The 19,414-nt window shown below is 44.9% G+C and overlaps 1 protein-coding gene across 1 annotated transcript in view; it reads right to left on the reverse strand.

Moving 5' to 3' along the window:
- LOC133425592 (nuclear factor of activated T-cells, cytoplasmic 1-like) overlaps positions 1 to 19,063 on the reverse strand; it is a 77,032-nt gene extending 57,969 nt beyond the window's left edge. The window contains exons 1-4 of the mRNA XM_061716314.1: positions 18,788 to 19,063; positions 14,725 to 15,823; positions 12,630 to 12,789; positions 1,854 to 2,056 (exon numbers count right to left, since the gene is read on the reverse strand). Coding sequence (XP_061572298.1) covers positions 1,854 to 2,056; positions 12,630 to 12,789; positions 14,725 to 15,823; positions 18,788 to 18,806 — 1,481 coding nt within the window. The 5' untranslated portion in view covers positions 18,807 to 19,063. The remainder of the gene's footprint in view (positions 1 to 1,853; positions 2,057 to 12,629; positions 12,790 to 14,724; positions 15,824 to 18,787) is intronic.
- Between the last annotated feature and the right edge of the window lie 351 nt (positions 19,064 to 19,414).

Below are 19,414 nucleotides of genomic sequence, written 5' to 3' on the forward strand. Positions count from 1 at the left end.
AGGAGAACTCACTTCTGACGGCATCTCAGTTTCACACGACCAAATAAAACCAAATGGTCAGTCTGTCAAACTACGGGAGCTCAGACCTGCCAAAGAGGCAGAGACGAGTTCATTAGGCCCTTAGCTCTTTCTGTACACAACAATATGTACTAAAAGAAATGATAAAGTAACCTGGCTGCAAATAGGTCTCGCCAGGATGTCTGGGTAGAGTCAAAGGTAGAATGAGAAGTGCTGGGAAACTGTGTTAGCCTAGTAATAATAAGATAAGGAGTCTGTTACACATCTTTTTTATGAGATCAAATTTATATTTAACTTCAATGACATTATAAAAAAAATTTTTTTTTAAGATTTTTAGGCTCATGCCATTTATTCAAAATATATGGACAGAAAATAGGTGTAGAGAGAGAAAGCTTGACAGACTGGGATTCAAATCTGCGCTCCCTGTAACATTATCAATGCAATTATCAATTCTTAACATTCTTAACAGCTTAACTGCAGCTCTCCTAATGTGCTATTTCTCTAAGTATAAGCACACTGCAAAGCTTTTGGTTATTCCTGAGCTGTATCGCTGTCAGGTTACCATGCCGATATTCCAAGAATGTGTGCTTCATGGCACCCGTGATTAACTATGGTACACATATATAAGGAGAACGAGCGTGAAGGTGGCCGCAGCTGCTCATCATGCTCCACTTATTGATTTGGCACCGCTCCGTTGGTGCTGTTAACGCTGGATGACCAACAGTAGGACTCCAGCACCACCGCCAGCTCCACCAGCGGCACCAGCGGTGATGAAGGGACTGGCAACGCCAGATACCGGAGGTTACAGATGTTCAGACATTCTTTGGTATTCATGCGTGACGCATTTGTGTCTTGGAAGGAAGACACATGTGTGATCTTAGACCCAACAATATAATACGAGCGTAGCCACAGGGAAGTGTTTCAGATGTCATTTGCAGTGATTGCATCATCGGTTCACAATCTCCCTTTCACATTTTCGTTTGCATTACTTTATCTTTAGGTGAACCTTTAATCCATTCTGTCCTGGTGGGTCAAGTTTGTAGTGATGTACTGTACACATCCCATCAACAAATTATTCAAAATGCTTTAACAGACACAAGCAATGGAACAATTTAGAATCTAAGCAAATGGTTTAACGGCTCTCACAGCTATTGATTCAAGTGCCTAGATTTTTCAGAGGTTGAGAAATAAACGACTTTAGTGGACAGCAGAACTTTTCTTTTTCAGAAAACCAATCTGCCTTTCCAAAGCCTAATTTCAGAGAGCCTGGGATCTGCATGGGTCAATAACATATAACACTTCTCTGCTGGTAAATGGGCACCACGGTTGGGATCTCAGTTTGTTTTTTCATGCTTCGTGCACCCAACCCAACCGGACCACAAAAGTCAGGATTATCCTTCTGGCTGCGCCGTGTTTTTCTTTTTCCCACCACACGCGGTAGTTCAGTGGGAATCTACAAATGCATTAATTTTAACGGCATGCGTGGGCCAACTCTAACGTAATGGGACCACATTATACTGATGGACCAGTGTGTTGCGACTGTATTACTCAGACACAGCCGCTCTAACCTTTACAGCCCCTATTTATACATATTGGACAGAGTTAGTCATCCATGAATTGTGTCAACAAAGAGTACTAGTTCCTTATAAATTGTGTGTCTCTTGGGGTTAACAGTACAAGAGGTCTATTTAGACTTGTATGCTGTTATTTATTTATCATGAGGGATTCTGGTCCGTGGACCAGAAGAGAGAACGGTGCGTGTCTTCAAGTCGTTTTTGCATGAGAAAATCTGGGGAAACAAAACAAAAAGGTGGAAACATCAAAAAGTCACTCACATAGCTCTCATGTTGTTCTCAGGCAGCAGAGGAATCTCCAGGATTTTGGTGTTGGATTGCATAACTTCATGGCTGGCGGTGGAGACGGTTTTGCCGGTGATGCGGTGGACCTGGTAGAAGGCATGTGGTCGCAGGAGGCGGTCGTCTGCGGTCCCGATGAACAGCTGCAGGGTGAGCGGCTCGCTCTCCATGTAGCCATAAAGCTGAGAACAAAGGGACCCAGGTGAGAGGCAACGTTAGCTTTTAATACCGCCATCTAAGGCATCCTCTCATCTAGGAAACGGGGCTTAAATGTGCTTCAACCACTCGCAAAAAGGGCCTTAAATGATGTTTGTAGCAGAGCAATGAAGAAAAGCATCTTGATCTTGTTTGGCACCTTTTTAAGAAGTTTATTTAGTTTAGTTTAGTTTGGTTTAGTTTAGTTTGCACATAAAACATAACAGTAAAAAACAAAGGTCAAATGAAGCATTGTGCAGGAGAGGTGGAAGGCAAAAAATCTTATGAAAATGCCTCCCTTTTATAAAACAAACATAAACAACAATAACAACAGCAAAAGCAAAAACACAATATAAGAATATAAGACAGAAAAAGACAATTTAACATGAAAAAGAAAAACACTACTGAATTATTGAAAGATGGAAAATAAATGAAGAAAATGTAGGATAATTGCATGAAAAGAAGTGCAATTTAAAAACTCCAGATTTCTATTCTTTCATGAGTTTGTTTATTCTAAGTTGAGTGAAACAGTGTCAAGTTGTTGTTTTTTTATATTTCAGAATATATGTGGATGTAGAAGTGTCTTGTGTACAGTGATATGGTGACTGATGGACAGGATTTGTCATTAAAATGTCACAACTACATCAAAAGGGTAACAATGACTCTACTTATACCCACAAACCCAAACAGAATGAAACTGAATTCATACAAAAATCTCATACATACTATGTTCAGTCAATCTTTCTTCTTCGTTAAGTTTTATCACCTGAGCGTGGTAGGTAAAAGCACCAGAAAACACGGTGCAATGCCACTTGCAGACGCGCTCCAGCCCCCTTGGCCTTCCAGCAGTTATGAACATGCATTATGATTTCCATTAAAGCTCAGAGACTGTGTCCCACTGAGATAAAAGAGACTCCTGTATCAGAACCCCCCACTTCAAACAGCTACCACTTCCTCTACCGGGCCTCCATTAGCTGCCGCTGCTCCACTCATAAAAAGATCAAATCTTTTAAATATGGGGAAGAAAAACTGCACGCAAGCACCGTTTGTGAAGAATATCAACTTTGGGGCCCATTGCACGTCAAATATGACCTGCCAATTTCATCATCTCCAGAGTACCTGGCTACAGGTGAAGGGAAACAAATCTTCCTGAATAGTTTCTGACCAGAGAAACTTAACGCCAGAGACCTCCCAAGATTCACTTTCTCTTTGTGGTCCAAACACAGTACGGTCTTAAAGCCAGACTTTGGACTGGACTCCCCAAACCTAAAGGACTCGGAGGAAGCTGGTACGGTACAACAAAAACAACGGAGGTTAACCTCTCAAAACGTGGACCTCCGTTGATCCACCCAGGTGGCTTCTTGACCACATGTGACATTTACTGTAAGAGATCGGTTACTCAAGACTGGGGCTCAGCAAGCCGTGGCCCTCTCAGAAAAATCCCACAAATTGGTCAATTACGCTAGCACACACCAGCGTATTGCTCCGGAGCAATTTCCTTTGAGCTCTGTCCGAATGAAAACAGTGGTAACGTCAAATGGAATAAAAGACCCCAGTTGTTTATCTAACAGGCTGAGTCATATAACAAAATGTAGACCACATGTAACCTATGACATAATCTGATTAATGGGTCTATAATTACCTTTGAGTGGGCAGGCGGTGATGGGGGTGGGGGGGTGAGGAAGAGCAAGGTTGGTGGAAGAACGGAGAGCTATATAATTTAAGGTCTTTGGAAATTGGTGCTTAAGTGTCACGGACACCTTATGCATCTGTTTTACAGGCAAACGTGTCTGGATATTATATCAAAAGTTGTCTGTTCTGATAATAAACACTAAAATTAAATGCCTGTCGTCTAGACTTGATGACAGATCTTCTGGATCTGAGAGCGTTCGGAGGACGTGCGCTCTCTCTCTTCCCAGTTATAAAAATTTCAGGATTAATCATCTGAATAAAAATAGGACATGACCAGCCATTCAAGTAGATTGTATATCCATATGCCTCGGAGAAGAATCGAAGCGCCAGCCGTTATCTGGCTCCGGCCTTTGATTCCGATATCAAGGGAGTGCGAAGGGAGTGGTAAATCTAAAGCTGTCAATCATTTTTCGGTTCCAGCCATCATATTTTTTTCTCCTCGGCCTCGCCGTAGTGTCTCTAGCAGCTGTCTCAACCTGCGAGCTGGTCACACATGCTAGTCATCAGCGAGTTAGGCCGAGGTCAGGAGCTTCTTGAAGTCTGGGCCTCCCCGGGGGCCACTTCATCCACGCGGTGATCTCACCGGCAGACCCCGGCTCCCCTTGTTATATTTTACTTATAGTGTCACCAGGAGTAATTATCCATAGCCACACATGCTACCAGTTACTAGCGCGCTTGGCTTCTGGGAGGCCTTACGGTGCAGCATGAGGTACATATCTGAAACACCGGAGCGTTAAATTGCATGACGTTCCCCTTTTTTTCGATTTAATAGAACGCAGGCAGCCGCACTACAAAGCCGTCTCGTCTGTCACTTTTTGCACTCGGTGGACTTTCTCTTTTTTTTTTTCTGTTTTTTTCTCTGTGACCTCCAACCATTACCTCAGCCGCCACGTGGCTGTAAAGAGGCCCAGAGAAGAGGCAGGACGGCGATGGGGGTGGGGGTGGGGGGGCTTTATCTCTTCACTCGTCCTGCGGTAGCTCGCGATGATGCTGGCGTCGTCTCTCCCCAAACCTCATGACCTCATGGGGGGGAGAGGAAGTGATTAATGAGGTCAGGTGGTCCTCCTCGGTGACGTTGGTCCATCCCGGCAGCAGGAGCGGGCGGTTTAGTCTCCCTGGGCGACTTCCCGCAATCCCTTTACCATATGTGCTCCTCTGACCCTCTCTCCTATGGCCCTCCCTTCCACTCCGGCTAAACGCCTGTGACGCTCAATCAACTACGCAAACACCAGCCCAGTGCAGAATATCATTCTTCATTTCATTTATTTATCGGGGACGGTGAATATGACGAGGGGGGGCAGTCGGTGACGGAGGCGTGAAGCTCCAACACGCGCACCTGTGACCCCGGCCTCGCCTTTGGCGGCCGACGGCGGCTGTCAGCTCGGACCGGAGGGGAGGCTTATTTTGACTAGAGGGAGCTTCTATTGCTGCAGCAGCCGGCTCTCTGGCACGCGCTCCGCGTGTTTATCCTCAGACCATCTAAACGAATGTACAGCTGTGTCTGGGTACCCGTTCCTTGCCACCGTGTCAGCCTGATCCATTCACACCTAAACCACGGCTTGCAGGAACCGTTTCCTGGTAGCCCAAGCTCAAATAAAGCCTTTGCAGACATGGCAGCTGAAGTGTTAATTGTGTAATTGTAAGCAGATGTATTGTCTGGGTGACTTGAAATAATAAGTGTGGTTGGTCCAAAATGGAGAACTGAATTGAATCTTGATTTTTTTGGGTTACACTTTCTTGACATTTTAAACGGCCCGGCCTCAGAAGGTTGAAATGACGCATTTGAACCCGTTACAAGTGAGTTTAATAACGACTCTGCGGTGAATTAGAAGTGTCTGTCCGGGCTCGGAGCTGAGGGTGAGCGCACTCTGCAGGGCCCGAAAGTGGGCCGCCTCCTCCACCTCTGGAGTGATTTCATGACTGCCTGGAGAAATGTCATGATTCGTAGAAGTCCACGTGGCGCAGCGGAATCGGGGAGAAAGAGAAGACGGCTGGAAGCAGAAGGAGGAGGGGGGGAGGGCGAGGGAGAAATGCACCAGCAGATTCAGGGTTTTCTCTCGTCATCGCGCTCCCCTCTCCCGGTCCTGTGCTGACAAATGCGTCCAGCCGGCCCTTTGCTGTGCCCAATTAAAAGCACACTCATCCAAGCTGCCCGTCCTTCCAGGACTCCGCTGCCCCGCTCACGTCTCCCGTGCCTCGTAATGAGCGGAGGGAGGTGACACATGCAAACCTTTAACGCGCTTTGTTTCCATGACCCCTCATGCTGTACTCTTTGAGAAGCGGCCAAACATCTATAGCCGCTCGAAATTTTTGTTGAATTGAGTACTTCGGCGTTATGTCATTGAGGGCAAAGTTTCAAGCGCAAGGCCACGTCTAGACCAATTTCACATGAAAGAGAAAGGGCTTTGTTACCAGCACAGTCTGCCACGAAAAATATGATCCAAACCTACGGAGACTTTTAGTAAGATGATGCATGGATTACCGCCGTGCCCCCCTCCAAGCCCCCATAACAGGGATACCCAGTGGGGCCTCCCCTCATAAATCTGTGGGCTATCTGGTTATCACCTCAAACCAGTGAAAGGCATGCACATCTCTCTCAACTTCTTCCACATGCTATTAACTGCTAATTAGTGGTAGCCCAATACTACTGTAAGGTAAGGCCCGCAGATGGAGAACCACAATTTGAAAGTGGCATAAATATCCCTTTGGGCACCGAATAATAGCCCTGACTAAGCTCTAACAGCACTGCAGGGTAAACCAAGCCCCTATGAATATCAAACAAGTGGCGGCAGTGGATTTAATGAGCAATTAGCAGCTACAGTATAGTTTACTGTAGATTGGGGGAGGTTTTTCTTTGAGACATTACACCGGATCCCAAGGTGAAACTGCACATGTTTACTGAGGTCTTTCATGTTGCTATGGTGGAAACATACAGTCAATTTGCTTTGCGTTACATACAACTTTTATAGGAAGAGAGATAGGCATTAGGTCACCCACATTTGAAAAGGGGATGATGGCTACATCCTGCTGAAATTACACAACGTCTCCTGCTGCTTTCTATTTAATCAGAGAGAGTGCATATATGTGACGAGGGAAGCCTACAGACTAGTGGTTATCCTATATGAAGTGGCCATGGGCAGGAGCGTGCTGCACTTAACACTCCACAGGTGTTGGCGTGGTGTTACCAAGGAACAGGTAGAGTTTGCAATTACTATAATTTTAAGACAGTTCCAATTTTTCTTCCCAATGTTTTCGCTTTGAAATACGCGATCGAGCGATGTCTTGGTGGTGCATTTCTTGAGAATGACCTCTCAGGCTAATGGACTCCCTGGATCCCCGGAAGGGGGTTGTGGTCGGCTGCAGGAAGTAAGTAAGGTTGGCCGGTGGTCAGAGACGTTGTTTAAAGGGTTGGAGATGGAGGTGAGTGGAGAGTGGAGCACAAGACTAGGGTAGATGACTGAGATCTGGGATGGGAAGTCTTGAGAACAAGCTGAAGAGGAGTAATGAGTACAAGTTAGGGATGAGCGGTATGGACTAAAAAATAAATCACAATAATTTCTGGCATTTATCCCGATAACGATAAAAATGACGATAAAAAAAATACCAATACAAAAACGTCATCAACGGGAATTTTTCTTTCATTCTTTCTTTCATTCTTTCATTCTTTCTTTCTTTCTTTCTTTCTTTCTTTCTTTCTTTCTTTCTTTCTTTCTTTCTTTCTTGGCTAATTTCTTTCTTTCTTTCTTTCTTTCTTTCTTTCAGGCTCATTTCTTTCTTTCTTTCTTTCTTTCTTTCTTTCTTTCTTTCTCTTTCTTTCTTTCTTTCTTTCTTTCCTTTTAGGCTAATTTCTTTCTTTCTTTCTTTCTTTCTTTCTTTCTTTCTTTCTTTCTTTCTTTCTTTCTTTCTTTCTTTCTTTCTTTCTTTCTTTCTTTCTTTCTTTCTTTCTTTCTTTCTTTCTTTCCTTTTAGGCTAATTTCTTTCTTTCTTTCTTTCTTTCTTTCTTTCTTTCTTTCAGGCTCATTTCTTTCTTTCTTTCTTTCTTTCCTTTTAGGCTAATTTCTTTCTTTCTTTCTTTCTTTCTTTCTTTCTTTCTTTCTTTCTTTCTTTCTTTCCTTTTAGGCTAATTTCTTTCTTTCTTTCTTTCTTTCTTTCTTTCTTTCAGGCTCATTTCTTTCTTTTTTTCTTTCCTTTTAGGCTAATTTCTTTCTTTCTTTCTTTCTTTCTTTCTTTCTTTCTTTCTTTCTTTCAGGTTCATTTCTTTCTTTCTTTCTTTCTTTCTTTCTTTCTTTCTTGCTTTCTTTCTTTCTTTCTTTCTTTCTTTCTTTCTTTCTTTCTTTCTTTCTTTCTTTCTTTCTTTCTTTCTTTCTTTCTTTCTTTCTTTCTTTCTTTCTTTCAGGCTAATTCCTTCCTTCCTTCCTTCCTTCCTTCCTTCCTTCCTACCTTGACGGTTTATCGTGAACGGTAAAATATCTCCCATTCCTAGTACAAGTAGCCCATAATTTAGGGCTTTTGATGGACATGTGGCCGAAGTAAAGACACTCCATGAAACCCCACATTTGGTGTGTTGAACATTTGTAAATGTGGCTGAGCTGATCTACTACACCTCAGAATGATGTCAGATCATTTAGTCGGAGAACTTTGCTGAGAATTGTACTTTAATTATCTCCGAGAATGGGTTTTAGCAACAGGGTATCGATTCAGGCTCCGCGGCTTGCTGTTTTTTTTATCGGGTGTTGCTCTCCAGCACACATGTCACCACCGCTCATAGCAGGAGTCCGATCATGCATGAGCAATAAAAACAATAGGGCTGGATGAGTGGCTCCAGGTGAAGCGGGCCTGCTGGGGTAGGTTTGGGAGACGGTTGAAGGATGAGCGGTTCATAGAGAGCGACATCCGCGGGCCCCCCGAGGGAGGAGGGGAGGGACTGCTGAATGGATAAGGGTGGTGACACATGACGAGCCGGGGGACCCGGACTGCTCCGAATCCCCAACACAACACCACCCATCGTGCTCAGCCCACAGCAGGGCTACTCGCATCCTAATCAGCAGGATGCAGAACATCTCCAGAGGGCAGACAAGTCAAGTCCTCGCTCCCTGGTGACTCCCTTTAGTCCTTGTCTCTCTCTCACTCTCATATGTGCCTGAGCTTCAAGCAGCATAAACACACACACACACACTCACACACACTCTCTCTTCAGCTGTGTGTTGCACCCTTGCCCCCATGCCCTTATTGACTCGTTCTGCTTGATTGCACCTCACCCAGCCAGCGCCTGCCACTCATTACCGCCAGGCACCAGGGCCACAGCGTGGCCGTTCCTCCAAGATGATGACAACACCATTTCACACCACAATAAAAGCACAAAGAGAGTGGTAAAAAGTAAGAATAGTAGGTTTATGAGAGGTTTTGTACTTCAAACTTCTCAAAAAACTCCTTGGAGAGCCATGACATTCACTTCTACGTTTTATCTTTTCGTATGTACACACGCCTTGATCTTTATAGATGTATCTTACCGCCCTCTGCCTTGCTTTCAGTGGTATCCAGTATTGTAAAACCGTCACCGTATCCCAACTGACTGCACATGCAATATTTGACACATAAACCACCCGTCACCCAGAAGTAAAAGTAAAATGTGAGGAATACAAGGAGATGTGACAGTTAAGAGGTGAGGTTTAAGATTCAGGTGGTGAAACTTAGATATATCCTCACAAAGTCAGAATGAAATTAGGGCTGAGCCATTTTGGAAAAAAATACAATTGCGATTTCTTTCCCCCAATTTTGTGATTGTAATTTATTATGTGACTTTCTTTCTTCAATAAACCCAACATCACAATATCATATACATTTAGTATAATTTTAGTATATCTTTGTTTTAAGTCTTGCATATTTGAATTTAGCCAGTAAATTTTGAAAACTTTAACTAGATTACTTCAACACCACAAACCAACAGATCTACTTCCTCAAAGACATTAAGGTAATACCATTTTCTATTTTTTTTAAATCAGATTTCACAAAATATTTTATATTGGGAGCAATGAAAACAGTGAAATTGACCTATTTACGATTTTCACAAATCAAAAGATAAAGGAAAGTGAACGTGCCCCAGAGTTAATGTAATTTTAGTTCAAGCTGTTTAAGTATTTTGGCTTCTGAACTGGTCTGGTCTAAGACCTGGTTCCTCTAAAATGCGGTGTAACATCTATTTGGTCTTGCTATGATTCAGAAACTAATTTCAGCATCGTGTCTTTGACTCTTGTGGTGATTCAGATACAAACTCCTCCAATTCAAAGTGGGACAGTTAGACCCACCAAAACGCTCAAAGACATTTAAAACAGAGCTTATTCAGTTCTGTTGGTGTAGAATATTAATAGTTCTAGTCAGAACTCTAAACTGTTAGAGCCAGTATCCCACATGGTGACAACCCTACAATCGTTTCCATCACGATTTCAAAAACACATTTTGTGATATTGCAATATTATCGCAAATGCGATTAATCGTTCAGCCCTAAATAAAATATCTCTATGAAAGATGAAATATTTAATTTATGTATCTAAACTTGGACAATATCATTGTATGCTTGATTAGGCATACCTTATACCTGGTCATGGCTTTTATTTTGTCCCTAAGGGAGTGGGCAGAGTGTTGTTGACTAAACCTGCCCCAGCTGTGGATGGCAGGCTGCGTCTGGTCATCCTCGCGCTGGCGAAATGTTGATTCACGCATGCGGATATACAAAGGTTTTTAATGAAGGGGAATAATTACCTGTATTTACAGAGAAAACCTGCCGGTTGACAAGTCTGTTTATAACACCACCATGGCCAAAAGCTGTCGAGTGCATTTGACACTGATTAGACCAGGATGTGCTGACAGCATCTATTTACCAAACAGCTGCGGCGCTAACACAGTGCTAAGTGTGTGACACGGGCAGACCACCAACCTGAAACTTCCCTGCCTCAATAAATATTTTTTCTCAGGGCGCAGGGTTTGCTTTGCCCGATGAAAAATAGAGCATCTGCCATCATTAATCTTTCAGCTCATTCTTCAACGACATTGTTATGCAGGAATATCCCCAAAAATTAGTTGGACAAATACAGTTGAACTCCGCTGTGACTACACGAAAGTCACCCTCAGCCTTAAGGACATGCACGAACTACTAAATCCCCACCTTGTGTAAACTGAGATGTCAGCATAGTGCGATGACAGCGTAGCAGAGAAAGGAGCTCTGTGCTGTGCTGCTGGTGAGACTGACGTGTGCTCTTTAAGTGTTTGCCAAGTACAATAGTGAGAGGCAATGGTGCTCCTCTATACTAATTGAGTCAACAAGCACTGCGGCTGGTCAGAGCGACCTTTTACAGCACTTCAGTACATTGACTCAGAGTTCAGGGAACATTAATAACACAGCAAACAAGCATATGCTGAAATATAAAGCCTGCTGTGTCTAAATTTGGTGCTCCTGTCCAACAGTGCAAGAAAAGCTAGTGTTGATAAAAGCCAGCAAACTGGACAAGTTGGCCATGATAAAGCAGCAGCACGAGTCAAAGGAAGGTAAATCCATAGATTTGGATGGAAAAATATTGTATGTAATGGTTCAAACAATTTAGAAGACTGTTATTATGTTGGACTGAGTTTTAATCTTTTTTTTTAGGGTTTGAGAGAAACCTAAAACAGTCAGGTGACCTGACTCATCTGCCTTCATCGCACTACCGTGTCTTTCCTTGATGCCTGGATATTGCAAATCTTAGGATTACAAATGAAACTGCAGAGGATTAACTAAAAAAAAGAACTATATTCTTGAAACAACAGCACGGATGTCGGAGGGCCACACAAGCTGAGAGATCCAGATGCTCAGAGGACTGAAGCACAGTGATAACGATGTCATGCTGTTTTTCTTACAAAACTGGACCTGCAATAAAATAAGTTCCTTGTTGTAAGGCATTATTATGTTTTCACAATCCTTTCCAATTTTAAAAAGGTCCCATATTATTCTCTTTACGACTTTCCGATGTTCAAATTTGGCTTCAACCAATACACACCCAATTTCCAGGCAGTGTAGCTGTTGTTTTAAGAGGTGCACAATTATTCAAGATGTAAATAAAACTTTTAAAAGAACAGCAGCTTCCATGGTTTTTTCTCTTTTTTTCCTCTCTTTCTTTTTTTTCTAAATGCGCATGCACTCCTGGTGCAGATCAACCAAACCTATGCGTCTTTCCATAAGTGGGGTCAGCCCCACCCCAAGATGTAATTCAGTTAAAAAAGAAACATCCTGCAATTGACTCTGTCCTGGTGTCACATGACTGGCAGTAAGGGATCTGATTGGCTTAGGAAGGTAACCAATAACAGAAATGCTGGTGGAGCCCAGGGAATATACTGTAGAAGATTCTGTCTATCTTATGGTTTCTTTTCTTGGACAAAGTTCCGACTTCTTACCTTCCTCCAAAAAGGAAGGAAGGACCTCTAAAAAGAAACCATAAGATATCAATCTGAAGACATGATGAACACAATACAACTATAGAAGATTCTGGCTGGACAGTCTTAGTAGTTTGAGTGTGAGTAAAACAACACTTTTGTGGTGATTGATCATTATCATATGGGGTGTTGAAGCACATTTTTGAATAAGGTACGTACAAATTTTGCACAAAAACTTTGCAAGATAACATCAAAGTCACATCTACTAAAAGCAAATAACAGGAATGTTTTCCCCTGTGACGACAACAACTCATCGCCAATGTCAGCAGCCTTCTGCTGAAGAGAAAATCTGCTCTGTACTTGTGTCAACTTACCGATCAGTGACAGCTTATTATTATTACACACAAAGCCAACCTACACATTGTGCAGCAGGAGAAACCAGCTGTGCGGCGGGGGTAGGCCTACCTGTACCACGGGGTGTCCTCCGGACAGCGCCTTCACGGCCCCGCGGCTGCCCTCCGTCTCGTAGTGGGCCCTGTGGTGGGACTTGGGCTGCACCTCGATCTGGAGGTTGTACGGGCCGGAGCAGGACGGCAGCTGCCAGTCAAGCGCTGGCAGAGACGGGCTGCAGGCACAGGACACATTGTTATACGGTTAAAGTAATATTGCATGCGAGCTCTGCTTTTCAACAGTGAATTAATGTTTATCCTGTTCAAAAGTTTTCTGACTTTCTGGGCGGAACACCAAGTGTCTGGTTAAGCTCCCTTGAAGACCACTGAGTGAAATGTTTTTGATTTTCAGTTTACTTGAAATAAAACCACAAAGACACATGGAGTCTGTACTTTCTTTTTATGGATTTTCATTTTTCTCGATTATGATCTGAACTTGAACGGTTGCCTAACTCTGCCACCGTCAAGGAACTCTTAATCAAAACGCTCGGAAATTGGGGCCACTTTGGCTTAATCCAACTGACTTGACCTCCTCAGACCTCCTCCATGGTCGGTAATCTAATCAACTGACGTAACTCTCCGGCACGTGCAATTCTTTAGGCTTGGGTGATAATTAGTGGCCCTTTTTATGAAAAGTAAATGAGAGACAAATGTGCCTCGGTCAGAGAGAAGTGTGTTTTTAATCACAGGGTGACAGGTGGAAACAGCCACGATGAGTTTAGAAAACAACCCCGGGAGAACAGACTCCTGGGCACATGAGCAACTTCCCCAGTAAGTGGCATTCAAGATGTTCTTTGAAGCAATTATAATCCCATCATTTTACGAGTCGATCTGTCATGTGCCGAAGACAATGGAGTTAAGAAGCACACCCCGCCTCGGAGCGTGATATCTTTTTCTCAGCGCTGCAGCTGGCCTCCCTCAACATCATTGTTCTCCAGGCGGGGAGTCCGAGATTCCCATGTGAACACCGTGGACGTATCTAAACCAAAACAAACACGCACAAGACAATATTTTTCTGCGCCGGATGCCTGGTAAACGCAAACCCCTGACCTGGACGGTGGCTCGACTGAAACCAATCTCTGGCATCTTCGTGGAACTCGCGGGCTGTTTGTTGACCCAAAACGAACTGATTTCCCCCCACAGGGCTTTATCTGCCCAGTCAGTGCATGACTTCACGTTAGCCGCAGAGAGAAAAGATGGGCCGGTGGCGCGACAGGCCAGCGCAGCGCGCCGCCTGATTAACCCGCAGACTGCTTCCCCTTCAGCCAAGCCTGTCACCATTGCTTCCCGTTGCTCACTATCTTAATCAAACACTTGATTTCCGACAGGAAAGCGTGTTATTGGCTTGGGAAAAAGAAATGCCACGAGGAAAAACAAAAGAAAAATCAGAAAGGCTTACCTTGCTCAAAAAAAGACAAAAGTCAAGCGTGTTTGTGTGTGTTGTTCTGTTTGTGTGTGGGCTGTTATAGCAACAGCGGCGCACACACACATATGCGGAGTCACTCCTCCGTGTGAAAAATGATTTATGAAATAGTTTTGATCTTCAAAGGCAGCTTGTTTGGGGGTGAAGAGCATCTAACTTTGAATATCTGCCGTTTGATATGCCCTTTGAAGATTAAAACTAAAACACTCCTGTCCTCACAGGAAAATAAGAAAAACAAATAAGGGCTCAAAAAGACAACAAAGAGTAAGTCTGTTAAGCTATTGGATGAATTTTAATTGAAAACAGTGGTCTATAGAGTAATGAAATCATATTTCCACATAAAGAAAAAAACACATTTGTGTCATTGTCTTCTAAGATTATGTTTAAGAAAAGATGGCAGTTCATGGGTGTTGTATTTTGTAGCAGGTACTTTTGCATAAACATGGGGGGAGAAGGTTGAATCAAAGACAGAAAAGAAGTAAAGATTTACATTTGATTCATAGTTTTATGTTTGCCTTCATCTGTCTTTGACAATTTATGATAATAATGTTTAAAAGGAGGTTTTATTCTTTATTCTTTATCTCCAGGTCCAGACCCCCCACCCCTTGTGATGATTTGTGGATGTGAAGGTTAAACTCTGACACAGGAGTATTCAATCAAAAGCAAGGGTTAAAGCAGCTCAACATACCTGAGGTAAGGCTTGGGTTTGGGCCAGGAGTACGGATGCTGGGGCACATCCAGGAACCCTCCACAATAGTTCTCCTTCTTGAGGGCCAGGCGAGACGGGTAGTCCTCGTGGCAGAGCTCGCCATCAGGTCCCAAATCCTCACCGCCGGGTTCCACCTTCAGGCTCATGGAGGGCGAGATGTCCATCATGGTCTTCCGCGTCTTGATTGGGATTCCCTCGCCCATGTCCACCACTCCATCCGTGGTGAGGGCATTTATGGCGGCCACGATGGCGTTGTTGGTGTACTGGTTGGTGTTGGCGAGCCAGCTGTCATCTGTGACGCTGACACGAGGGGAACCGTGTGAGGAGGCGGTGGGGGACTGGTTGGGGGAAGAGGACGTCTGACGGTAGCCCGAGCCGCTGAAGCTGTACTTTCTCTTCCCCATGCCGACGCTGTTGCCTCCACCGACCCCACTGCAGGAGGGGGAGTTAGGTCTGGAGCCGTGAAGCTGTGCTGGCCAGCCTTCCTCCGCCACGGCTGCAATCTGAGGAGAGGTCGATGGAGAATGGTGAGGGGAGCCCGTGGGGCCGAGGGCATGTGGACACGACAGAAGCGAGGACGATCCTCTTGGAGAGACGCAGGGAGACTGCCAGGGGGAGTTCTGTAGAGAGTTGTCATAGTTGTAGAAGCCGGACTCGTACGACGAGGCCTCAGAGTTACAGCTGCGCGAGGAAATGCTGCTCGCGGGGCTGAGGCACGTGGGGTCACGGTAGCCGTCAGCATTGGGCAGCGTCAGCGTGACGATGGAGTTGACGCCTCGTTTGATGATGTGCTCCTCGCCGCTGCTCTCTTCTACCTCGTCCTCTGGGTACTGGCTGTAGGCAGTGATCTCGATACGAGGGCTCTCCAGGGCCGGAGCCCCGTTGGGTCTCAGGCCGTGAGGCAGGTAATAGCCCGGCGCCGCATGGTTGTCATTTTGCAGGCCGTAGCCTGTCTGGTGGCAGGAAGTAACGGAGATGATGGGGCTGGACTGCAAGGTATGGTACTGCGTGGCCAGACAGGTGTTCCCCACACCCATGGGAAGGCCCAAACTGACGTTTGGTGTGTAGTTGTATGCATCTGGGTAATAAAAATAAAAAAAGTATACTTTAGAAATTCAGAAGTATAATCTTAAACTCATTTCCACAATAAACAGCAAAGAAAACTCATCACATCAAGGAACCTAAACCTACCGTACCACTATACACAGACAGACACCACGCCTCCATCTTTATAAACATCTGGATGAGCTTAGCAATCTTCTCAAAGCACTTACCACTTACTGTACTGCATGTGGTTGCTGTGTAGTCACAACTTGCACTGCCACTCTGTTTGCTCATCTACAGCTCTATTTGGCACACCCTGCTGTCATATGTACTCTACAGGAATTCCTTCAGCAGCACTGATAGATGCTTCATTTGATTGATTGCATCACTCACTGAGTGAATTAGGCCCTCCCCTGTGGAAAACTGACAGCACTCTTGCGTTGCTCTGAGCTTGTGATTAAGTCAAGGCGAGTTTGCTGCAGCGCTACACACAGATACGCTGCAATACACACACACACACAGACACAGATGAAAGGCGAGCAAGCATGCAAGGAAATCAGAGGTGCAACTCACAAACCCTGACACTTGCGCCTCTGCTGGTTCGAAACGGGAAACTCACACCTTTGCCTTCTGTTAATAATCTCAGCACGGGCTAAAGTGCTCAGAAAGAATATGGCTCAGTCCAAAACCCAGCGGAGGGCATCCCCCTTGATGCAGCACGCTATATTTGCAAACCACAAAGCCGTGCATCACGTGAAATGACAAATCTGTCACATGCCACATAATATGTGGGTTGGCAATTTAAAATTAGTCCATGAGAGTCTGTTTTCAGAGTTGGTATTTAAGAGGACAGCAGACCTGCCCAATGTATCAGCAGTACAACAGAAAATGCAATCAAAAGTTGATTCTTTTTAAACGCTGTTTTTTATGTCCCTTGGTTTGCAGAAAGCTTGTCAGACCCTTTTACACCCCGTTTCACATAAGAACACAATCCCTAGAAGTTCATTTAATAATGGTAAGAAAACAAATGTGCTCTACTTTTCTTCAATGCTCACCTCTTTCTTCATTCCAGACACTCTGACCATCCTCAAACACATAGGTGAAATCAAACTCCTGCTCTTCCTGCTGGAAACTCATTTTCCCCCCAGGTCTCTGTGCACCGTTTCAGGATTAAACCTGGTAGGGGCTCAGCTCAATCCTCTCTGATGCCTTTCTCCTCCAGTTTGAACGGATGATAACCTCCAGCCCACGCCACCCGCCGGGACACACCTCCTCGTGTCAGGCCTGACTGCTTCAGCTGCGTGTTGCGACTGTTATTTCTCTGCAACTTTTTAAGGCTTTTGTGGATGTGATCAACACCCACTCGACACGCCGAGGCTTTCACTCTTACTTGCTGCGTGATCTTGAAACCCGGGTTTTCCGGGTCGCACACGTCACATCTGCTGAAGCGATTGAAAGAAAAATAAAAACCACACTTTTACACGAGGCCATGCCTCGACAGTTGTTTGCAGCCAATGTCAAAGTGTGGCGTAAGCAGAGGTAATTTGAAAACACTGGCTCTCACACAAATTATAGCGTGCTCTCTCCGTCCTCAACAATTTTTCTCAATTATGTTATCGTGATCAAAACATTCGCTCTCCACAACCAAAACCAGCGTGACTAAAGAATAGAGGGGGGTTTATCCACAGGGATTGTGGTGCAGTCTGAGCTCAGACTGACGGGACCTCAGAAGTGGCACGCAGAAGTCATCTGCAGCCTCTGGAAACTGGGAGCCCCCGAGGCCACTTCCTTCACGTGGCTTCATACCGTACGCCCCAAAACACCAGCAGTGTCTGTGCATTTACTTGTCTGGGCATCTAGGTTAATGTGTGATATAGTGTAATAGCCCTGGGCACGCTGCTGAAACAGCGTGGTTCAGCACGGCTCCTTGTCAAGTAAACTACCACCACATCCCAAAGCGCCAAGATCACAGCTCCAGTCGCAAAAAAAACACACACACACACACACATACACATTACACACACACGCTCAAGTCTGTTACCAATTATAAGGCTTAGTACTGAGGGACTGAAATGAATAATAATGCAGTCTGCTCCCGTCTGCCTCAAACCTCAAAGACAAAATAAAATTCCCAAGATCCACAAAAAGCCAGAGGCATCAGCACTGCAAATTAAGAAAAAGACTGACTATCAATAGTTTTCTCATGAAAAAAAAAAAAAAAAAAAAAAAAAAATCTGAGTTTTGCTACCATTCATAGCTTCACATTTTTTCAGTGGAAAAATCAACAACAGAAAAAGTCTAAAAAAAAAAGACAAACTCTTTAGTAACTCCTGACAGCAGTGAAAAGTGGGAGGCAGGAGGAGAGCCAAGGGAGATTGATGCATTTTTTTTTCTGAGCCATTCCCTCTGTAATGATCAGAAAATAAGTTTAAAACCAACTAAAAGCTTGCAGACTGGGTGACAGCTGCAGATCAGAGGAAGCCCATCACATTGTGCTGCCCACCAGGAGGCACCTGCGGAGTCAGCTGGAGACACCTAACGGTGCGACGGGAAACGGGTGCATGCCATTCATCATTTCATTCTCCTGCACAGCAAACTCGAGCAAACCCCTTATAATGTGACATAAATATGTGACATTTCTTTTTGAAGACGGGAAATGGAAGTGTCAGCACGCAGAGATAAACCAAAGTCACTCCACACATGCAGAGCTTTGGTTTCTTTGCCTTTGAAAAAAAAAAAGCGCAGCTCCTGTGATATTAGTATGACTTAAAAGTCCATTTATGTAAACGGAGATGTTGCTTTTCCTGCGTTAAAGCTTTTAAAAGTGTCGAGACGGACTTTTCAAGACGGTACCCGTTTCTGAATTATGGTTCCACGTTAAAACGACGGCGTAGCCTACGGTGCCTACGGTGCGCGTCGCCGCGTACCCTACGCCGTAGGTTCTGCGTCGGTGTAACGCGGAACCATAAATCAGCTCTGCGTGCGGCGCTTGTCTCACCTTCTTCTGCAGACTTCATGTCGGTGAGTTACAGTGGAGTCCCCGCTCCTGACCGGCTGCTCCGGAGCTGTGAAGCCGGGAGAGAGCGGAGCAGGGGCGGACGGAGACGGAGGGATTGCTGGGCTGGCTGAGGCTGGCTGGGGCTCGGTGCTGGAGCTGCGGGGAAGTCTCGGCAGGTCGATGACGCCACACGGTTTGTCAGAGGGGCCGGCTCCGGGGCTTTTAAAGCTGGAAAATACCCTCCGACCTCTGCTGTGCATGCGCGCCGCCCATTATGACGCGGCCGCGCCGGTCCCCGCAGCCTCCCGGACCGCCCGGTGATGAGTCCTCCTCCCGGTGGTGATGTCCTCCTCCTCCCGGGATCCCGCCGGAGGAGGAGGCGGGGGGTGTTGGTGAATGTTTATTACTGAGGAGAGAGAGAAACAGAAAGATGGAGAGAGACCGACAGAGAAAGGGAGACTTTTAAGTCAAGGAGATTCTTTCAACAAGTGAGCTTTCCAAGACATTTTATAACCAACCAGGGGAGCTGACCCTATGTCTCATTCTTTTCAGTTCATTTTACATGTTTGAAAAGTATTTCATTATTTGAAAACGATGAATGAACGAATTAATTAATTAATGTATTTA

Source organism: Cololabis saira, chromosome 3 (assembly GCF_033807715.1).
Source record: "Cololabis saira isolate AMF1-May2022 chromosome 3, fColSai1.1, whole genome shotgun sequence".
NCBI lineage: Eukaryota > Metazoa > Chordata > Actinopteri > Beloniformes > Belonidae > Cololabis > Cololabis saira.